Below are 19,215 nucleotides of genomic sequence, written 5' to 3'. Positions count from 1 at the left end.
CACACAGCCCCCCAGCACACCATCTGCCTAAAACTCCTAAAGTCACAAGGATCACGAGACCTCACTCTTACGGTCCACAGTTGTACTGAAGAGCAAGAACAAGCAAGCTTCTGGCTTCCCTCAGCTTGCCTTAGCACATCCATGTTACTAGTTGACAGCTGTACCACCCCATTCAAACTGCCCACCTGACACTGTCCTCAGAGCAGGACATGCCCAACACACACTGGGAACTTGGCAGCAGAAGGCAGAACCCCTTGGCGCTTGTCCCCAGCCTCACTGGGGCACTGGGGAAAAACAAACAAAACCCCCCCCACAATAGTGGTATTTCACTGGTGCCCCAGCCACAGCATGGGCCGCATTTCCACAGGGCCTCCTGCTTCCTCTGCACCTCCTACATCTCTCTGCCGTGCCAAATTAGAGTCAAGCTCAACAGGCTCGCTCTTCTTTCCTTGCTGATTCCACCAGGCCTTTTCCCCTAGTCGGGGATTAGCTGCAGACAGCCAAGGCCCTGAGTGCACTAAGAGGCCTTCAGTGGAAGCCTTCATTGCTCTGACCAGCCTCATCTAGGGCCTCCACCCACCCACTCTGCTCAGGGGCTCTATTAAGGCTCGGCACATCACAGGCTTGCAGGTCGTGTTGGCTTCCCCTGTGCCCAGAGCATCCTTGCTCCCCAGCTCACTGAACCCTTTCATGAGCATTAAGCAAGGGTAAGGGGGCTCATTAGTCCAGTGACCCTAATGCTCCCTGCTTCCTCAGAGCCCTTCCCAACACATATCAGCTGCTCAGCTGCCCTCATCTCCTGGCTCTCCAGGATGGCCCTAGACTGGGTTACTCCCTTCATGCAGCAGAAGCAGCTTATTCTGCAGACCCTGAGGACCTCTTTGTGGCTTGTCAGTGTGCAGCTGTGGCTGAGCTTACCTTGCTGGAGCTCTGGCAGGGGAATCACTCAGCTGCTGACTATCCACTACAAGTGAGGAAGTTGGCTGGGGCAGTAGGGTGGGAAGAATGGCCAGGGTGGATCCTCCCCAGAGCCTGAGGCAGCTCTCAGACCTGCCTCTCTCTGTGGGCAGGCACCTCATGGAATGCCTGAGAGTGTAGTGGGACCCTTGCGGGAGCCCAGCCATGCTTTTCTTCACCTCCTCCCCCTCACCACTCCTTACTGCACCAGCAAATCTCCTGCTCCTACTGGTGCCAAGGGAGGATGGTTGCAGGTGTATGCCCTAGAGCCTCACCTCACCATACCCCTTATCATTGCCCTCCCTCATGGGCACACAATCCAAACCACTGCTCTGGTGGACTTGGGGGTTTCCCACACTCTTGTGGCCTCTGAATTTGTCCAGAGTGCCCACAGTCTCACCCAGCCATAGCTGATCCCAAATATGGTCAGTGCAATAGATAGGATGGGTTCCCAGGGGGGGTAAGGGTGGGGGAACCATTACCCATGAATCCATTCTTCTGGCCATAACTATGACACCTGGACATTCTGAGATGGTAGTCCTTCCCCATCTGGCATACAGCCTTCTCTCCAGTCATCTTCAGCTTGCCCTGGTTACAGAAGCACAACCCTAGACTTTACAGGAAATGGGAATCCTTTCACTTCCCTGCAGGCAGACATTACTCAAAGGCCTGTATATTTGGGATTGGACTTGCCAGCTGCGCAACCCCCAAGGCGCCATCCCTAGCACTGGCATAAAAGGAGCCACAAGTGCTGGAAGGTAAGTGAAACCAGTTCTTCACTGCTGTTCTTATGGCCAAGTCAAGGGAAAGGAACTATATGGCCTTTGTATCAGAGTAATCCACTAAAGACACCAGTTGAGGGATCATGCATTTAAAATCTCCACCTTCTGTGGTGGTTTCCATGCCCCCCTCCACCCCTTCATATTTACCAGCCAGGAGTGAAGTTTCTCTTGCAACTCCAATTTAGATAGGTCAACCCAAGGGTCCACCCAGAGGCCCAAATGCTTCTCGGAGTTGCCCAGTTCTATCATGTTCAGCTTCAAACTGCTCACTACCCATGGGTCACCATCACTGATAGCAGGCGAGTCTTTTGTGGTCCTAGTGTAAAACCCATGGAACTTTTCACCTTGCATCCTCAGCCCTGTTAGTTTACAAAATTCCTCCACCACTGTGATGTTTCCTTGCATCCCATCCCAGGAGTCACTTAATAAAGCTAGATCATCTGTGAAGGCCACAGTTGGAACCTTGTTGCTGTTGTGCCAAAACCCTCTTCCCAGCTCTTCTAATCAGTATGACAATGGGTCTATTAACAGATTGAACAGCACTGAGGCAATGGCATCTCTGTTTTACTCTGGTGAGGATCTTAATACCATCTGACTGACTTTCCTTCACCTCCAGCTGAGTTGTGGTGTTACTGCACATATTGGTGATGATGCCTATTCCATGTTCATCAACACCTTTCTGTTTCAGGGCCTGAGGAATATGCTGATGACTCACCAAGTCAAGAGCTTTCACTAGATCCATGAAGACAACTCTCAGAAGCTTGTGTTCCCTTTTGGCATTTTTAATCAGTATCTGAAGCACCTTGAAATGTTCAAATACCTGGGGGCTGATATAAAGCCCCTTTGACAGCTGTTAATCAGAGATGCCTTTGTCAGCCCTGCTGTTAAGATTCTTAAAATAGCCTCACATTAATCAGCCTGATGGTAATGGGTCATCAGTTCTTAATATCTAGTTGTTCTACTGGGTCAGCGGATTTTGGTATTAACATAGTTCGGCATTCCTTGACCCCCTCTGGGATCTTGCTGGGCACCAGCCAAAGATTATAGTTTTCTGCCAGCCTGATGCCTTGTGAGTCTTCTCTGATGAGATCCCTCAGACTTAGGCAGTCCAATACAGGTGCAGAGCTCTTATTCATTTCACAGAACCACAGAATGGCTGAGGCTGGAAGGGACCTCTGGAGATCATCTAGTCCAACACACCTGCTCAAGCAGGGTCACCTACAGCACCTTGCACAGGATCGCGTCCAGGTGGCTTTTGAATATCTCCAGAGAAGGAGACTCCACAACCTCTCTGGGCAGCCTGGTCCAGTGATCTGTCACCCTCACGCTGAAACAGTATTTCCTCATGTTCAGATGGAACTGTCTGTGTTTCAGTTTGTGCCTGTTGCCTCGCATCCTGTCACTGGGCACCACTGAAAAGAGTCTGGCCCCAATCTCTCAACAACTTCCCTTTAGATACTAATACACACTGATAAGATTCCCCCCTCAGTCTTCTCTTCTCCAGGCTAAACAGGCCCAGCTCTCTCAGTCTTTCCTCATAAGAGAGATGTTCCAGTCCCCTAATCATCTTTGTAGCCCTTCGCTGGACTTGCTCCAGTAGTGCCACATCCCTCTTGTACTGGGGAGCCCAAAACTGGACACAGTACTACAGATGTGGCCTCAGCAGGGCTGAGTAGAGGGAGAGGATCACCTCCCTCAACCTGCTGGCAACACTCTTCCTGATGCACCCCAGGATACCATTGACCTTCTTGGCCACAAGGGCACATTGCTGCCTCATGCTAAGCTTGTTGTCCACCAGCACTCCCAGGTCCTTCTCAGCAGAGCTGCTTTCCAGCAGGTCAACCCCCAACCTGTCCTGGTGCATGGGGTTATTCCTCCCTAGGTGCAGGACCCTGCACTTGCCTTTGTTGAACTTCAGGAGGTTCCTCTCCGCCCACCTCTCCAGCCTGTCCAGGTCTCTCTGAATGGCAGCACAGCCCTCTGGTGTATCCGCCACTCCTCCCACTTTTAGATCATCAGCTAACTTGCTGAGGGTGCACTCTGTCCCTTCATCCAGGTCATTGATGAAGAAGTTGAACAAGACTGGACCCAGTCCTGACCCCTGGGGCACACCGCTAGCTACAGCCCTCCAACTAGACTCTGCACCACTGGTCACAACCCTCTGAGCTCTGCCATTCAGCCAGTTCTCAAGCCACCTCACTGTCTGCTCATCTAACCTGCACTTCCTGAGCTTCCATATGAGGATGTTATGGGGGACAGTGTCGAAAGCCTTCCTCTTCATCAATGACCTGGATGAAGGGACAGAGTGCACCCTCAGCAAGTTCGCTCATGAGACAAAACTGGGAGGAATGCCTGATACTCCAGAAGGCTGTGCTGCCATTCAGAGAGACCTGGACAGGCTGGAGAGGTGGGCGGAGAGGAACCTCCTGAAGTTCAACAAAGGCAAGTGCAGGGTCCTGCACCTAGGGAGGAATAACCCCATGCACCAGGACAGGTTGGGGGTTGACCTTCTGGAAAGCAGCTCTGCAGACAAGGACCTGGGAGTGCTGGTGAACAACAAGTTAAGCATGAGGCAACAATGTGCCCTTGTGGCCAAGAAGGTCAATGGTATCCTGGGGTGCTTTAGGCATAGTGTTGCCAGCAGGTCGAGGGAGGGGATCCTCCCCCTCTACTCAGCCCTGCTGAGGCCACATCTGTAGTACTGTGTCCATTTCTGGGCTCCCCAGTACAAGAGGGATGTGGCACTACTGGAGCAAGTCCAGCGAAGGGCTACGAAGATGATTAGGGGACTGGAACATCTCTCTTATGAGGAAAGACTGAGAGAGCTGGGCCTGTTTAACCTGGAGAAGAGAAGACTGAGGGGGGGAATCTTATCAGTGTGTATTAGTATCTGAAGGGAAAGTATTGAGAGGATGGGGCCAGACTCTTTTCAGTGATGCCCGGCAACAGGACAAGAAGCAATGGGCACAAGCTGAAACACAGGAAGTTCCATCTGAACATGAAAATCTTTGACTGTGAGGGTGACAGAGCACTGGAACAGGTTGCCCAGAAAGGCTGTTGAGTCTGCATCCCTGGAGATATTCAAAACCCACCTGGACGTGATCCTCTACAATGTGCTCTAGGTGACCCTGCGTGAGCAGGGGGATTGGACTAGTTGATCTCCAGAGGTCCCTTCCAACCTCAGCCATTCTGTGATTCTGCAGCTGTTACCTTTTATCACCAAGTTGTTTCACTGATTTCAGGGGCAAACTTTTTTCCAATAAGTTTATTGCTATTCCAAGCATCTATGTATTTCTGCTGCAATTCTGTCAGTAGTCCCTTGAGTCTTAAGCTGTCAGGGAGCAGAAAGGGCCAGCTACTCCCTAAAGGATAGGGAGCAGAATGGCAAAGTGATAACACAACCATCAGGACAGAGGCCTCACCAGTCAGGGCTGAATCCCACAGTACCAGAGCCAGGCAAACAGGGCAGACGCAGAGATCACATCCAGGTTCAGCCAAGAGTCTAGATCATCAGGCAAGTTTGTGATGATGAGCCAGGTCCAAGGTCAAGCCAGGAAGTCAACCCACTGGTGAGGATCAGGTCCAGCGATCACCAGGCAGGTCTGTGGATCAACAGGGTCTAGTGTCTAGAATCTATGCCCAGGCCCAGCTCTGGCTGAGCTGGAAAACAGCACCTTTGCAATATAACTTAGGTAGAGACTGAAGGCCCAGGGCAGAGATTAAATGGGGCTCCTGGGGTCACAGGCAGAGGGTGTGGGTAGAGGCCCCACGTGTGCCTGCTCAGGGCCATTAAGTCCTATTAGTGCTCACTGTACCTTGACACCACCCTCAGTTATTTTGGGAGGGCCAGAGCAGGAGTTTCCTGATGCCTGGGAAAAGGTAGATGTTGCACCCATCTGCAAGAAAAGCATGAAGAAGGATCTGGGGAATTACAGGCCTGTCACCCTTACCTCAGTCCCTGGGAAGGGATGGGAACAAATCCTCCTGGCAGCCATTCCTAAACACAGGGAGGACAAGAAGGAGCTTGGTGAACCAGTATGGACTGACCAAGGGAACTGGTCAAGAGCATTGGACCGTGAATGGCTTAATTCATTATTTCCCTGGATAATGGGATAGCATGCACTTTTAGCACACTTGCAGATGATACCTATTTGCAGGAGGGGAAGGGGGGGGTGGAATCCTTGAGCAATCTTACCTATCTCATCGTGCTTTGAGTGGGGTGTTTGGACTAGGTGATGTCCAGAGTTTCTGTGGTTCAATGAATCTTTCCTTTGTGAGCTGCATAAAGACAGAATAGGTAGAGGAAAAATAAAGACAGAGAGGCAGAGCTACACATATATGTCAATACAAAAATAGAAGTTCCTCTGAACAATGTTTCTCAACTCAACAGTTCTCCATTCTCCATTCAAAGTAGGAAGTTCATTTTGGTAAATGGCTATATATGTATATATATCTATATATGTTTGTGCGTGTATATATAGATCTCTCTATATATCATCATACAGGGAGGGTAATCAGCTTGCTAGTGCATGCTTATGGTGTTGTCAATAGAAACCTATGAAAAAGTGATGAGAATTTACTTTAAAAACTCCCTTGGAATTCTGAAAATGAAGACTTTTTCAGCTATTAGACAGAATTCCTTACTGAATAGATTTCAACTTTCTACTAAAATCTACGTTCTGTTGCACACACAGAGGTGGCTATTGCTGTCTGAGATACCCTGGGGAAGCTGAAGCACCCACCTGGGACTGGGAGATGTGACCCAGGACGTGCAGCAGGCCTTTGTGGCGCATTAGCTGGTCACTAGGAATGGTACAACAAGACATCTCAGTTGAGGCCACTTATTTCTCTCTGCTGACTAGAAAGGGAAGTCTAGTCAACTCGGTTTGACACAGACATCTGCATTGAAGATCTCTAACACTGAACGAGATCAGTCTCATCCCTGCCTCCACCTAAAATGGAGTCACATTTCATCTACCCTGCAGGGAAGGAGCAGGAGTGGGGCTTGATATTCTAGAGACCACTGTAAGAAGTCACTGTAACACAGATATGTTGAGATGACTGCAAATTTGGCTATTCAAAATAGAACTTTTTTTTTTTCCCCCCAAGCTAGTCACCCTGCTTCTATCAGTTGAGAGAGTGCTTCCTCTCAGTCTGTGGAGTGTGACTCTCTCTGAACCAAAAGTGATGATTGGCATGCACAGTCCTGGGCAGGAAGTGCTTATGGGGACACTGGGCTCTGTGTATGATGCAAAAATAGGTTCTAATGGTGTAGGGCAGATGTACACAAAATGCCAACAAAAAATGAAACAACAAAGAAATTAAGAAAGAATATAGGAAGCAAAGGAGTTGTTTTATTACACTTTTTTTTCTTTTTAATTTTGTGTTCTTATCCTCCTCCTTTTGTTGTGTTTTAATACATTGGACTTGGGGGTGGGGGTGGGCTGTGATGTTTTTGTTTGCAAAGGAAGACAATTTTCAAAATTAGGGTGGGTTTCAGTTACAGAAACACAGGCATCTTGGTGCCACTACAGACACCCTGTTACCCTCTGCCAGCCTCCAGCTTCAGCTCCAGAGGGGCTCTGGTCTCCCCTAGGTCCGGCATGATAGCTGTCAGTCCCAGGGAAACACCTCAGAAACACTGGGGCCTCTAAAATTGGCACTAGATGCTTAATGTTTAGGAAACTGAGCTCTGCCTGGAAAGTTGGAGAATATTCTTCAACAGTTAAAAAAAAAAAAAAAGGAAAACAAAAAAAAGGTACATTTCACCACCTGAAATCCTTGAATCATTTTAATAAAAAGTCAATGTTTTCCTATAGTGCCAAACTGGAAATTTCCAGGAAGCACATTAACCTTAGGAAAAGAAATATTGATCTTCCCCAGTACTTGCATTACTACTGCTCTGTCTATTATACAGTGTTTTTATTCTAACTAATCTTTCATGTGTTTCTGCACGTCCTTATTAAGTTGACCATTTCTAAAGTCATCTGTTCAGAAGACTACCTGGATATACCCATTATGCATTGTCCATCCAGTTTTACTCCACCCGTTATTCTTTGTTCATTCAGATATCTATCAGGTACCCAGCTGCTGCTTTGAACTACAGGGATTTTAAAGCTTGTCTCTTCTTTCAGTAGTTTGTCTAATTTTCTCATTAGGCAAGTCCTTAACTGTGTTTCTAACTATCATTTCCTATCTCTTTATCTGAAATACTTCCAGTAAGGTTATTCCCTGAGGAATGGTTATTCCCTGTGGCCAGTCTGTACACCAATGCACACAACATGGGGAATAAACAGGAAGAAGTAGAGATGTGTGTGTGGTCGCAGGGCCATGATCTCATTGCCATTACAGAGACATGGTGGGATAGCTCACATGACTGGAATGCTGTCATGGATGGCTACGTGCTTTTTAGGAAAGACAGGCCAGGAAAGCGAGGTGGTGGAGTTGCTCTTTATGTGAGAGAGCAACTGGAATGTATTGAGCTGTGCCTAGGTGTCGATGAAGAGCAAGCTGAGAGCTTATGGGCAAGGATTAAAGGGCATAACATAGGTAACACTGTTGTGGGTGTTTACTACAGGCCACCTGATCAGGAAGAGGAAGTCAGTGAGGCCTTCTACAGACAGCTGGAAGTAGCCTCACGATCCCAGGCCCTGGTTTTCATGGGGGACTTCAACCACCCCAACATCTGCTGGAAAAACAACACAGCTAGGCACAAATGGTCCCAGAGGTTCCTGCAGAGCATTGATGACAACTTCTTGGCACAGGTGGTGGAGGAGCCAACAAGGAGAGGTGTGCTGCTGGACCTTATCTTAACAAAGAAAGAAGGACTGGTGGGAGATGTGAAGGTTGGGGGCAGCCTTGGCTGCAGTGACCATGAGATCGTGGAGTTCAGGATCCTGTGAGGAGGAAGCAGGGCAAGGAGTAGCATCGCAACCTGGACTTGAGGAGAGCAAACTTTGGCCTCTTCAGGGAACTACTTGGAGGAATCCCATGGATTAGGGCCCTAGAAGGAAGGGGCGTTCAAGAGAGCTGGTTAATAGTCAAGCATCACTTCCTCTAAGATCAAGAGCGGTGCATCCTTATGAGTAGGAAGTCAAGCAAAGGGGGCAGGAGACCTGCATGGATGAGCAAGGAGCTCCTGGCAAAACTCAACCAGAAGGAGGAAGTCCACAGAAAGTGGAAAGGGGGACAGGCCACTTGGGAGGAATAGAGGAACGTTGTCAGAGTATGCAGGGATGCGACGAGGAAGGCTAAGGCCCATTTAGAATTAAATGTGGCAAGAGATGTCAAGGACAACAAGAAGGGCTTCTTCAAATGCATCAGTAGCAAGAGGAAGACTAGGGAAAATGAGGGGCCTTTGCTGAATGGGGTGGGTGCCCTGGTGACAAAGGATGCAGAGAAGGCAGAGTTACTGAATGCCTTCTTTGCTTCAGTCTTTACTGCTGAGGCCAGCCCTCAGGAAGCCCAGACCCTGAAGGCAGGAGAGGAAGTCTGGAGAGAGGAAGACTTTCCCTTGGTGGAGGAGGATGGGGTTAGAGATCATTTAAGCAAACCTGACACCCACAAATCCATGGGCCCCGATGGGATGCACCCACGAGTGCTGAGGGAGCTGGCGGACATTATTGCTAAGCCACTCTCCATCATCTTTGAAAGGTCATGGAGAACAGGAGAGATGCCTGAGCACTGGAAGAAAGCCTGTGTCACTGCAGTCTTCAAAAAGGGCAAGAAGGAGGACCCAGGCAACTACAGGCCAGTCAGCCTCACTTCCATCCCTGGAAAGGTGATGGAGCAGCTCATGCTGGAGGCCATCTCCAAGCATGTGGAGGACAAGAAGGTGATCAGGAGTAGTCAGCATGGCTTCACCAAGGGGAAATCATGCTTAACCAACCTGACAGCCTTCTGTGATGGAATGACTGTCTGGGTAGATGAGGAGAGAGCAGTGGATGTTGTCTCCCTTGATTTCAGCAAGTCTTTCGACACTGTCCCCCATAACATCCTCATAGGGAAGCTGAGGAAGTTTGTTTTAGATGAATGGACAGTGAGGTGGATTGAGAACTGGCTGAATGGCAGAGCTCCGAGGGTTGTGATCAGCGGTGCAGAGTCTAGTTGGAGGGCTGTAGCTAGCGGTGTGCCCCAGGGGTCAGGACTGGGTCCAGTCTTGTTCAACTTCTTCATCAATGACCTGGATGAAGGGACAGAGTGCACCCTCAGCAAGTTAGCTGATGATCTAAAAGTGGGAGGAGTGGCGGATACACCAGAGGGCTGTGCTGCCATTCAGAGAGACCTGGACAGGCTGGAGAGGTGGGCGGAGAGGAACCTCCTGAAGTTCAACAAAGGCAAGTGCAGGGTCCTGCACCTAGGGAGGAATAACCCCATGCACCAGGACAGGTTGGGGGTTGACCTGCTGGAAAGCAGCTCTGCGGAGAAGGACCTGGGAGTGCTGGTGGACAACAAGCTTAGCATGAGGCAGCAATGTGCCCTTGTGGCCAAGAAGGTCAATGGTATCCTGGGGTGCATGAGGAAGAGTGTTGCCAGCAGGTCGAGGGAGGTGATCCTCTCCCTCTACTCAGCCCTGCTGAGGCCACATCTGTAGTACTGTGTCCATTTCTGGGCTCCCCAGTACAAGAGGGATGTGGCACTACTGGAGCAAGTCCAGCGAAGGGCTACAAAGATGATTAGGGGACTGGAACATCTCTCTTATGAGGAAAGACTGAGAGAGCTGGGCCTGTTTAACCTGGAGAAGAGAAGGCTGAGAGAAGATCTTATTAATGTCTAAAAGTATTTGAAGGGAGGGTGTCAAGAGGATGGGACCAGACTCTTTTCAGTGGTGCCGAGCGACAGGATGCGAGGCAACAGGCACAAACTGAAACACAGACAGTTCCATCTGAACATGAGGAAATACTGTTTCAGCGTGAGGGTGACAGATCACTGGACCAGGCTGCCCAGAGAGGTTGTGGAGTCTCCTTCTCTGGAGATATTCAAAAGCCGCCTGGACGTGATCCTGTGTAAGGTGCTGTAGGGGACCCTGCTTGAGCAGGGGGGTTGGACTAGATGATCTCCAGAGGTCCCTTCCAACCCCAACCATTCTACAATTCTGTGGTTCAGCTGGAGAGCAGTCAGCGGCTGTTTACCTCAGGGTCATTACTGGGTCCAATACTCTAACCTCATCTTTAATGACCTGGATGATGGGACAGAGTTTACCCTTCAGCAAGTTTGACAACAATACAAAACTGGGAAGAGTGGCTGATACACCGGATGGTGGTGGTGCCATTCAGAGGGAACTCGACAGGCCGCAGAAATGGACAAGCAGGAATGTCATGGAGCTCAGCAAAGGGCACTGAAGAGTCCTGCACCTGGGGAGAAATAACCCCATACACCAGGACAGGCTGGGAACTGACTGTCTGGAAAACAGCTTTGCACAGAAGGACCTGGGGGTCCATGGTGGACAACATATCCAACTGGCTCACATCCAACATGACCAGCTGGACACGAGCCAGCATTGCACCCTTGCGGCAAAGAAGGCCAACAGCATCCTGGGTTGCACTAGGAAGAGTGTCGCCAGCAGGTCAAGTGAAGTGATCCTTCCCCTCTACTCAGCACTGGTGAGACCACCTCTGCAATGCTGTGTCCAGTCCTCAGCTCACCAGTACAAGAAAATCAGAAGGTCCACCAGCCTAACGGCTGCTCAGTAATCAAAGAACCAGAATGAGAGGGAGAGTGCCTGGGAAGAAGGGGTGTCCCACCAACCAGCATGGGCCCAGCCACAGACTGGTTCCAGTAGCCTGCAGACAGCCAGGATCCCAGATAGAATGAGGGCTCTGACAGTCAAAGGCAGAGGTGAAGGATGCCAAGAGGGACTCCATCAGCCAGAAGACTTTACCCAGTTAGCTCTGCACTAGCCTCCTTCCCCACAGCGTCTGTCTCTTCCTGGCACACCAGTGCAGGCAATGAGAACACCTTGAGTCCTGCCACATGGCTGGGCCCTTGAGAGCTTCCACAAAGTGCTCTGTCACCACAAAAGGCAGTCTCTGCTTCTTCCACACCTTCTCCACATCGCCCCACCCTTCAGTGTCCAGTAGCACCAGAGTGTGTCCAGGCCAGCAGGGCTGAGGCACGCACCACATCCAGATACCTTTGGTGTGGGCCTGCATGGTGAAGCCCAGGGAGAAACCTGTGGAGAGGGCGCGAGGGGCTCAACAGTGTTAGATAGAGAGCAAGAAAACACAGGCACCCTCACTATCAAGAGCTGGGACCTGCGCAGTTCAGCGCCTCTCTCACCCATCCTCTCACAAGCCAGCCTGTTCATGAGGTGGGACTTTCCAGTGCAGTACAGACCTGTGATGGCCACTACCACCACAGGCTGTGGGAATTCTGACAGCGCTTGCAGGGCCTTCTGCTGCACCACCAGCCCCTGCCTCTGTGTGGTCTCAATCACGCAAATGGGCAGCGCCATGCAGATTCCAGATGCCTTTGCTCATGACAAACACAGCCAGCAGAGGGGACAGCGAGACAGGCTGGTTAACAGGGTGTGGCTACCCCACAGTCCAAACAGGAACACTCATTTTCATCCTACCTCATTTTTCCAAGCAAAACATTCTTTGCACCAACTTCCTTCTGACCCACCTCCTCCTCTTGCCCTCCTGCAAATGCTGCCATGGAAGCAACGCTGGCACTGAGCAGAGGTGCAGAGACCCTTCCCATTTGTCTCACAGCAGAAATGCTCAGCTCAGCTTCTAAAAGCCCAGGGCTTAAAGGCCCAATTCTGCTACATTCCGTTAGGTGATGGGGGCAGCACTCTACACTATGCCCTATGCCACAAACAGAGATGTGAACTTTGCTAGTTTGCTGAGTGGCTAAAGAAGGGTGCCAACAAGGGTGGGGAACAGAGCAATGGCTGCAGGCAGGGACCTAGGACAAGAGGAATGATGGGCGAGAGGCTCCCAGCACAGACAAACCAGCAGGGAGCAAAGGATAGGTTAGGACACATGGTTGAAGCTTAGGGGAGCTTAGTTAGTTGAGAGCTGAGCTGGAAATCCACAAACAAATGGCTTCTCTGCTTCAACCCCACCACATCCATGCAGTGAGAAGACACATGCAAATACACAAATATGCCCTCCTCCCCCCTGTGACAATCCAGACCTATTCCATGCAGGGTAGCCCTGCGTGCACACTCCCACCCCACACATACACAAACTTTCTTCTGCCACAACTCTGAATCATCCCCACACGGTGTGTGCACACGCCCCTCCCCACCTTTTTTTGCTGTAGCCCCATATGCCCCACAATGGTTCCCTCACCTCCCCGTCCCTACAGCCTCCCATATCAGGTCCTCCCATCTTCTCTTGGACCACCATTTACATGCTTCCTCTTCTCTTTCATTCACAACATACTGTATTCTCCACAGCAGGTCTCCCTCACACACCCCTACTGTCCTGACATGGCTCCCAACTGCTCCTCCATATACACATGCTCCCCAAATACTTCTCCCCATGCCTCTCATCAACATGCCAAAACCCTCATGCCCCTCTCACTTACAGGTGTGCCACAATCCCCAGATACACCACAGTTCACCCATAACCCCCTCTCCCCAACCTGTCCCTGTATTCCCCCATGCAGACGCATACCACGTTCCCCTCAGTCATGTTCCCTCTCTCCCGCCTTGCACAAGGACATGCACCACTCACACACTGACATGCTCCTCATCCCTCCGACAAGGAAACCCCGCCCCCCCATTCCCCACTCACACCTTGTCTCCTCAATCTTACCTCTCAGAAATGCTCTGTCCCCCATTTTCCTCATACATGGATGCCCCATGCCCTCCATCAGAAACACCCTGTCTCCCATTCCCCTCACATACTGTCCCGTGAAAGGGAGGGAAGGAAGGCCCTTCCTTATCTTTGTAATTTACTTTTGCCTGCCAGAGACCCCTGTTTGAGGACTTTCCCTGAGCCAGTTTCACAAAGTAAAAAGAATAAGATTTTTATTAAAGCGACAGATACAACAGGTTTGGAATTGCCATTGATAAATGCACTTGCTGCCACAAATTTTCTTTCTATGAGCTCAAACTAACAATTAAGCGCTTTCAGTAATAATATATTATCCCGGTAACGTCCGACGTTTGTCGGAGGTGAAAGTCTTACCAAAGAGGCATGCATCCCTGCTTGGGGGAGGGGAGAAGGAGGCTCGCTCGTCAGCAATCTCCAGCGAACAGGTCAGGGGTTCAGTTTTCTTCCCTTCCTTTCACGTGACAGTAAACTGGTGTAGTTGGCAGGATTGCCATGGATAAACTGCTGCATAAATGTAAGTGTGCACCATCCCAAGCAGGGAAAGAATGGGCCCATAAATTTTGGAAAGATGAAGATAAAGTGGTAGAGCGAATAGAGCAGTGTAGAAGCCAGCAAAAGATCAGGAAAGGTAAAGGAAAAGGAATTGTTTGTGCAGTATTGGGGGCGTGCTTACCTTGCGCACAGAAAGAATATAAAGAGTCCCCTCCCCCCGAAAAAGTTGCAGATGCAGAATATGCCGCTTTAAAATCAGCTAACAAGGTGCTGGAAACCTCACTAGCCTTTGAAAAGGAGAATCAAGAAAAGTTGGGGACACAAGTAGACAGCCTCATGGTTGAAAAACAGAATTTAAAGACAGAAAATAGGGAGCTGAAGGTGCTGCTAGCTGCAGCAGAAAGGCGAGAGAAGCAGCTGCAGGCAAAATTAGACTTACTCCTAAACCAAATGCCATCCACAGTCTCGGCTCAGCAAATTCCTAAACTAGTACACTGCACTGACCCTGAGACCTGGGATGGAGATATCTGGTATGACAATGACGATAATGACGATTTTCTGGAAAGCTCCGATTGCTATACTCCCCCCCCCCACCCCGAACCTGTACCAGTACGACCACTGATTAAAACTGAGGTTGCAGCTGAGGGAGAGGATAACGTTCATACTACTGTATGCTCAATCCCTTGGTTCCTGGCAGAATTGGCCAAGCTGCAAGAAAAGTACTCTAGATGGCCGGAAGAATCTGAGACTGAATATGTATGGCGAGTCTCCCTCACGGCGGGAGATCGTATCTTGCTGAGTGAAGGAGAGGCAGAGGGCTACTGGGGCCCCGGAGTATTTCTAACCATCCCTCTAGGTGACCACAACTATTCATTAACTGCCCGAGCTGCCTATTGGGCCAGTGGCATAGACCTGCAGGAGCGAGGGGACCCCCTCATTATTAAGACTACAGGCTTCTCAGACCTTGCTGCGTCTGTGCAGAAGGCAGCCTGCATACAAGCAATGTATGAGAGGGAGGCGTTAAGGAGATCCCCCATTCTGGCTCCAAACGATCCAGCAAGGTTAACTCCCCTTATTCATGGTCTCTGTGATAGTCTGAAAACTTATGTGGCCAATGCTCAGGATTGCATACAAACCGCTCGTGCGATGGACGCTGGCGCAGCTGCTGCGCAGCCCCTGCGAGATCAGGTTCATGTGACCTCCTGGAATGAATCTGTGCAAGAAATAATAAACTATGGACACTGTATGGGCTGGATTGAAATTAGGCCTGGAGAACCGACTGAACCTCCCTGGTGGGTCCATCAGGTATGGGCTCAGCCCGACCCCAAACCAAAATTTGACAAGGACCTTTGGCACAGGGTACTGGCAGTGGGAGTGCTGCGGCAGTTACTGCATGGCACCCCCACAGCCGACCTTCAGGCTCTGGTACAATCTCTGAGCCGGAGGATTGATGCAAGTGGAGGGGCCCTGCCCATAAGGCATGACTCAGCCCCTGGCAGATTCGAGCCCTCAGCCCTGCAACAGGACCTGATTGACTTACCAGATGCCACGTGAAAAACCTTGCATCCCTGGGGAGGGCAGTGAGCCACCCTGCCTGGCGAGTGCTAGTTCCACAGTGGCTCTTTGATGCTGTCTGCAGCTGCACAGGCGGGAATTGACGGGATGGTAGGCGCACTCCCCCTACAATTCTCCCGCTTGTGGCCCGTGAGGACATTCCCACTCCCTCAGGAATCATGATATACCAATATATTGATGACATACTGGTAGGTGGAGAAAAATATCGAATTAATACTAGATGGATAGTACCCACCTTCTAACATAAATTTCGCCAGCTGGACGACAACCAAGCATCTTTTCTTTATGTCTCCACAGGTATTCCACATGCTCAAAAATTGCACCTGGGATCAAGGACTCCCTTACACTGACTGGGAGTGCCCCCAAGGATTACTAATTGTTTGTTGCTGGGTAATTATATTTCTAATGCTTATAATTGTCTGTAGGCCAAAATTGTAATCAAAGCCTCGCTTGCACTATCACTTGTAACATACTGTTAGCATGAACCTAATGTTATACATAGGCCGTGCCGAGAAAATATGCTTGAGCTTAACATCTATATGCTTAATAGGTATAATGATAAACACATGTGTAAACCGAGAGAATAATTGGCACAACAGTATGAGAACTTGTTGTGATCAATTCCCTCATGATTTGAATGATAATCTGATTTTAGCCTTGATAAGGGGCTTTGCAGCAATGCTTAATGAGTCCAGCATCACTGCTTGCCTGCCCCTTCCCAAATCAGTTGAGGATCCCCTGCCTATGGGAATAATTCCAACGGATATAGAAACCAGTCTAGTACGTCTCTGGAATCAAAGTGGACCCACACCATTTGTAAATCCGCATGCCCCACATCAGGCACCACTAACTGTAACACCAACTGGGGCTTTCAATTTCTCAACAATTTCTAAAACTGACTGCACCCTTAGTTGGAACTACACAGAGGAGCCTAATGGCTCAATGATCTGGAACCCGGGCGGCTGGACTACACATTGTAGTGCATTGCCCTGGGGTGCTTTAAATTCATGGTCTTGGGGATGTGCAGCCAACATCCTGCAATATACCCAGCCTGTAAACATGTCCTGGTGCATACAATGAGATGATGGAATGGGCCAGGGATGTCCAAAACAATGCCATGATGCTACACTGGCTGCAGATTGTCCCTATAGTTGCTGTTGGTCCAACCCTGGTAGGGGCTTCATACCCTTTGATCATGGGTCCCCTTTTATTCCCACGTCAAATGGATCAGCACTGTGGTCTTGCCGAGCGGTGATAAATTGCTCCAACTGGGAACAATACAAGTGGGTAAAGTATTACTGATTGGTTTACATGACCCTAAAAATGGGCTGCCTGTGCCGAAACCACAGTGTGCCCTATGCATACATAGGATCAGAATTCGCGCCCTGCAATGACTGCCGCATCACCTCTGGCGATGCACCCGCAAGCCTAATTTGGGCCTGTAGTGATGGTCACATGTATACTACCTTATCTACTAGACTGCCTAACCGCCAATGTACACTAGGTGTCCCCACTTTGTGCCCTGTGTGGAAGAGGACCCCAGTCTAGCCCCACTGGTTTGCTCGCACAAAAAGGGAGCTGGGAGGTAAGGTTGAGGGGTGGTAGGACCTGGGAGCAGCCATCCGAATAGCATGGGGAATGGAAGGATTTGGGGGATTTGGGTCCGCTACAGTACGAACGCGGTTGTGGATAAGTAAATTAGCCTACCAAGCAGAAGTTTTAGCCAACACCACGTGAGACAGCTTGTCCTTGATCAACACACAATTGCAAGCTACGACTAAGATGGCTCTCCAGAATCGCATGGCACTGGACCTGATGTTATTGCACCAAAATGGACTGTGTGGCTACCTCAACCTCTTGAGCATGGACTGCTGTGTATACATCCCAAATGTCACACAGGACCTCAACACCCAACTAGAAACCATATGACAGGTGGCCGAAGATACTCGTGAGCTCTGAGAGTCAATGAACAACAGCCGGCTGTCGAAATTGTTCGGCTGGTTTGGACTCGGTGTCACCGGATGGATCCAAAGCTTGTTACACACTGGGGTTATCCTTGTCATTGTGGTAATATTGTTATGCATTACTGTTAGCTGCCTAAAAACCTTCATAAGCCATGCCCTAGAGTTGCATCCGCTCACCACTTCCTACGCCCCGTTAGTGGAAGTCAGTCCAGAAACATACGCATCACCCTTCCAGCAAGTTATCGATACACCTGTGACTGAGAGTGGGATATGAAAGTGGCAGCAGCCATGGGGTGGATGATGTGGGATCAAGAGAGAATTCAGGGAGAAAGATAAGGGGGCACAAAGGAAAAAACAGTACGTGGCAGACAAAACACACCACCTTTTTGCAACATGAGTAACGAACTAGCTGGTGAAGGCCAGACAGTTTATTCCAGCTGCACGGCAGAGGAGGGAGCAATATGGAGGTATCGTGATCCGCCCCTGACCACAAAGGGTTGCATCCCAAAAAATAATTGCTGCTCAGGGACTAACTGTTGACCTATAGTACCCCTAGCCTCATTATCCTGGACTACCATATTAAAAAAACATGTCCTTTGCTGCATAATGATATGTAAACAAGGGGGGCATACCCCCAACAACCACGCAAATGGCAATCAGGCCAATGAAGTATGTCTGCCGCACTTCCATATCCCACCTTCAGCAACTATAAAACAGAGGCTAGCTTACTAAAGTTTCTGGAAGGGAAGAAAATTGAACCCCCAACCTGTTCACCAGAGATTGCTGACGAGCGAGCCTCCTTCTCCCCTCCCCCAAACAGGGATGCATGCCTCTTTGGTAAGACTTGCACCTCTGACAAACGTCGGACGTTACCGGGATAATATATTATTACTGAAAGTGCTTAATTTAGTTTGAGCTCATAGAAAGAAAATTTGTGGCAGCAAGTGCATTTATCAATGGCAATTCCGAACCTGTTGTATCTGTTGCTTTAATAAAATCTTATTCTTTTTATTCTGTGAAACTGGCTCAGGGAAAGTCCTCAAACAGGGGTCTCTGGCAGGCAAAAGTAAATTACAAAGATAAGGAAGGGCCTTCCTTCCCTCCCTTCCACGAGACACATACCCATGTGCTGTCCCAGTTCCCCTCACACACAGACATGAACCATTCCCCTAGCACACAGAGAAGCCCCACCCCCAGTCACCCCACCGCCATGGACATGCCTGGTCCCCTTTTCCCTCCACCCAAGCACGCTCCCTCTGGATATGCTCGATCCCCTCATACACAAGGACAAGATTTGTCCCCCCATTTCCCTCACACCCCCACACACCTCATCCACCTTTTTGCCTCCAACAAATGGGGATGCCCTGCCCTGCTCTCATACAAGTTTGTGACAAAAATATTCAGACTTCAGTCCCTGGGAAAATCATGGAACAAGGCCTCTTGGAACACATTTCTAGGCACATTAAGAAAAGCAAGTTAATTTGGAACAATTGGCATGGATTTACCAAGCATAAATCATGCCTGACCAACCTGATAGCCTTCTATGATGACATGCTTAGATTTGTGGATGCAGGAAGAGCAATAGATGTCATCCACCTTGACTTTAGCAAGGCTTTCAACACTGTCTCCCACAACACGGTCTCTTCTTGTATTCAAGTT

The 19,215-nt window shown here is 49.6% G+C and overlaps 1 protein-coding gene across 1 annotated transcript in view; it reads right to left on the bottom strand.

Annotated features, from left to right (window-relative positions):
• The window catches only part of LOC136996447 (guanylate-binding protein 1-like), a 124,183-nt gene extending 111,991 nt beyond the window's left edge, over positions 1-12,192 (bottom strand). Inside the window, 2 exon segments of the mRNA XM_067317370.1 lie at positions 11,783-11,910; positions 12,018-12,192. Coding sequence (XP_067173471.1) covers positions 11,783-11,910; positions 12,018-12,192 — 303 coding nt within the window.
• Between the last annotated feature and the right edge of the window lie 7,023 nt (positions 12,193-19,215).

This window comes from Apteryx mantelli, unplaced genomic scaffold (assembly GCF_036417845.1).
Source record: "Apteryx mantelli isolate bAptMan1 unplaced genomic scaffold, bAptMan1.hap1 HAP1_SCAFFOLD_40, whole genome shotgun sequence".
Classification (NCBI taxonomy): domain Eukaryota; kingdom Metazoa; phylum Chordata; class Aves; order Apterygiformes; family Apterygidae; genus Apteryx; species Apteryx mantelli.
This window is presented reverse-complemented; position numbering and strand designations above follow the sequence as displayed.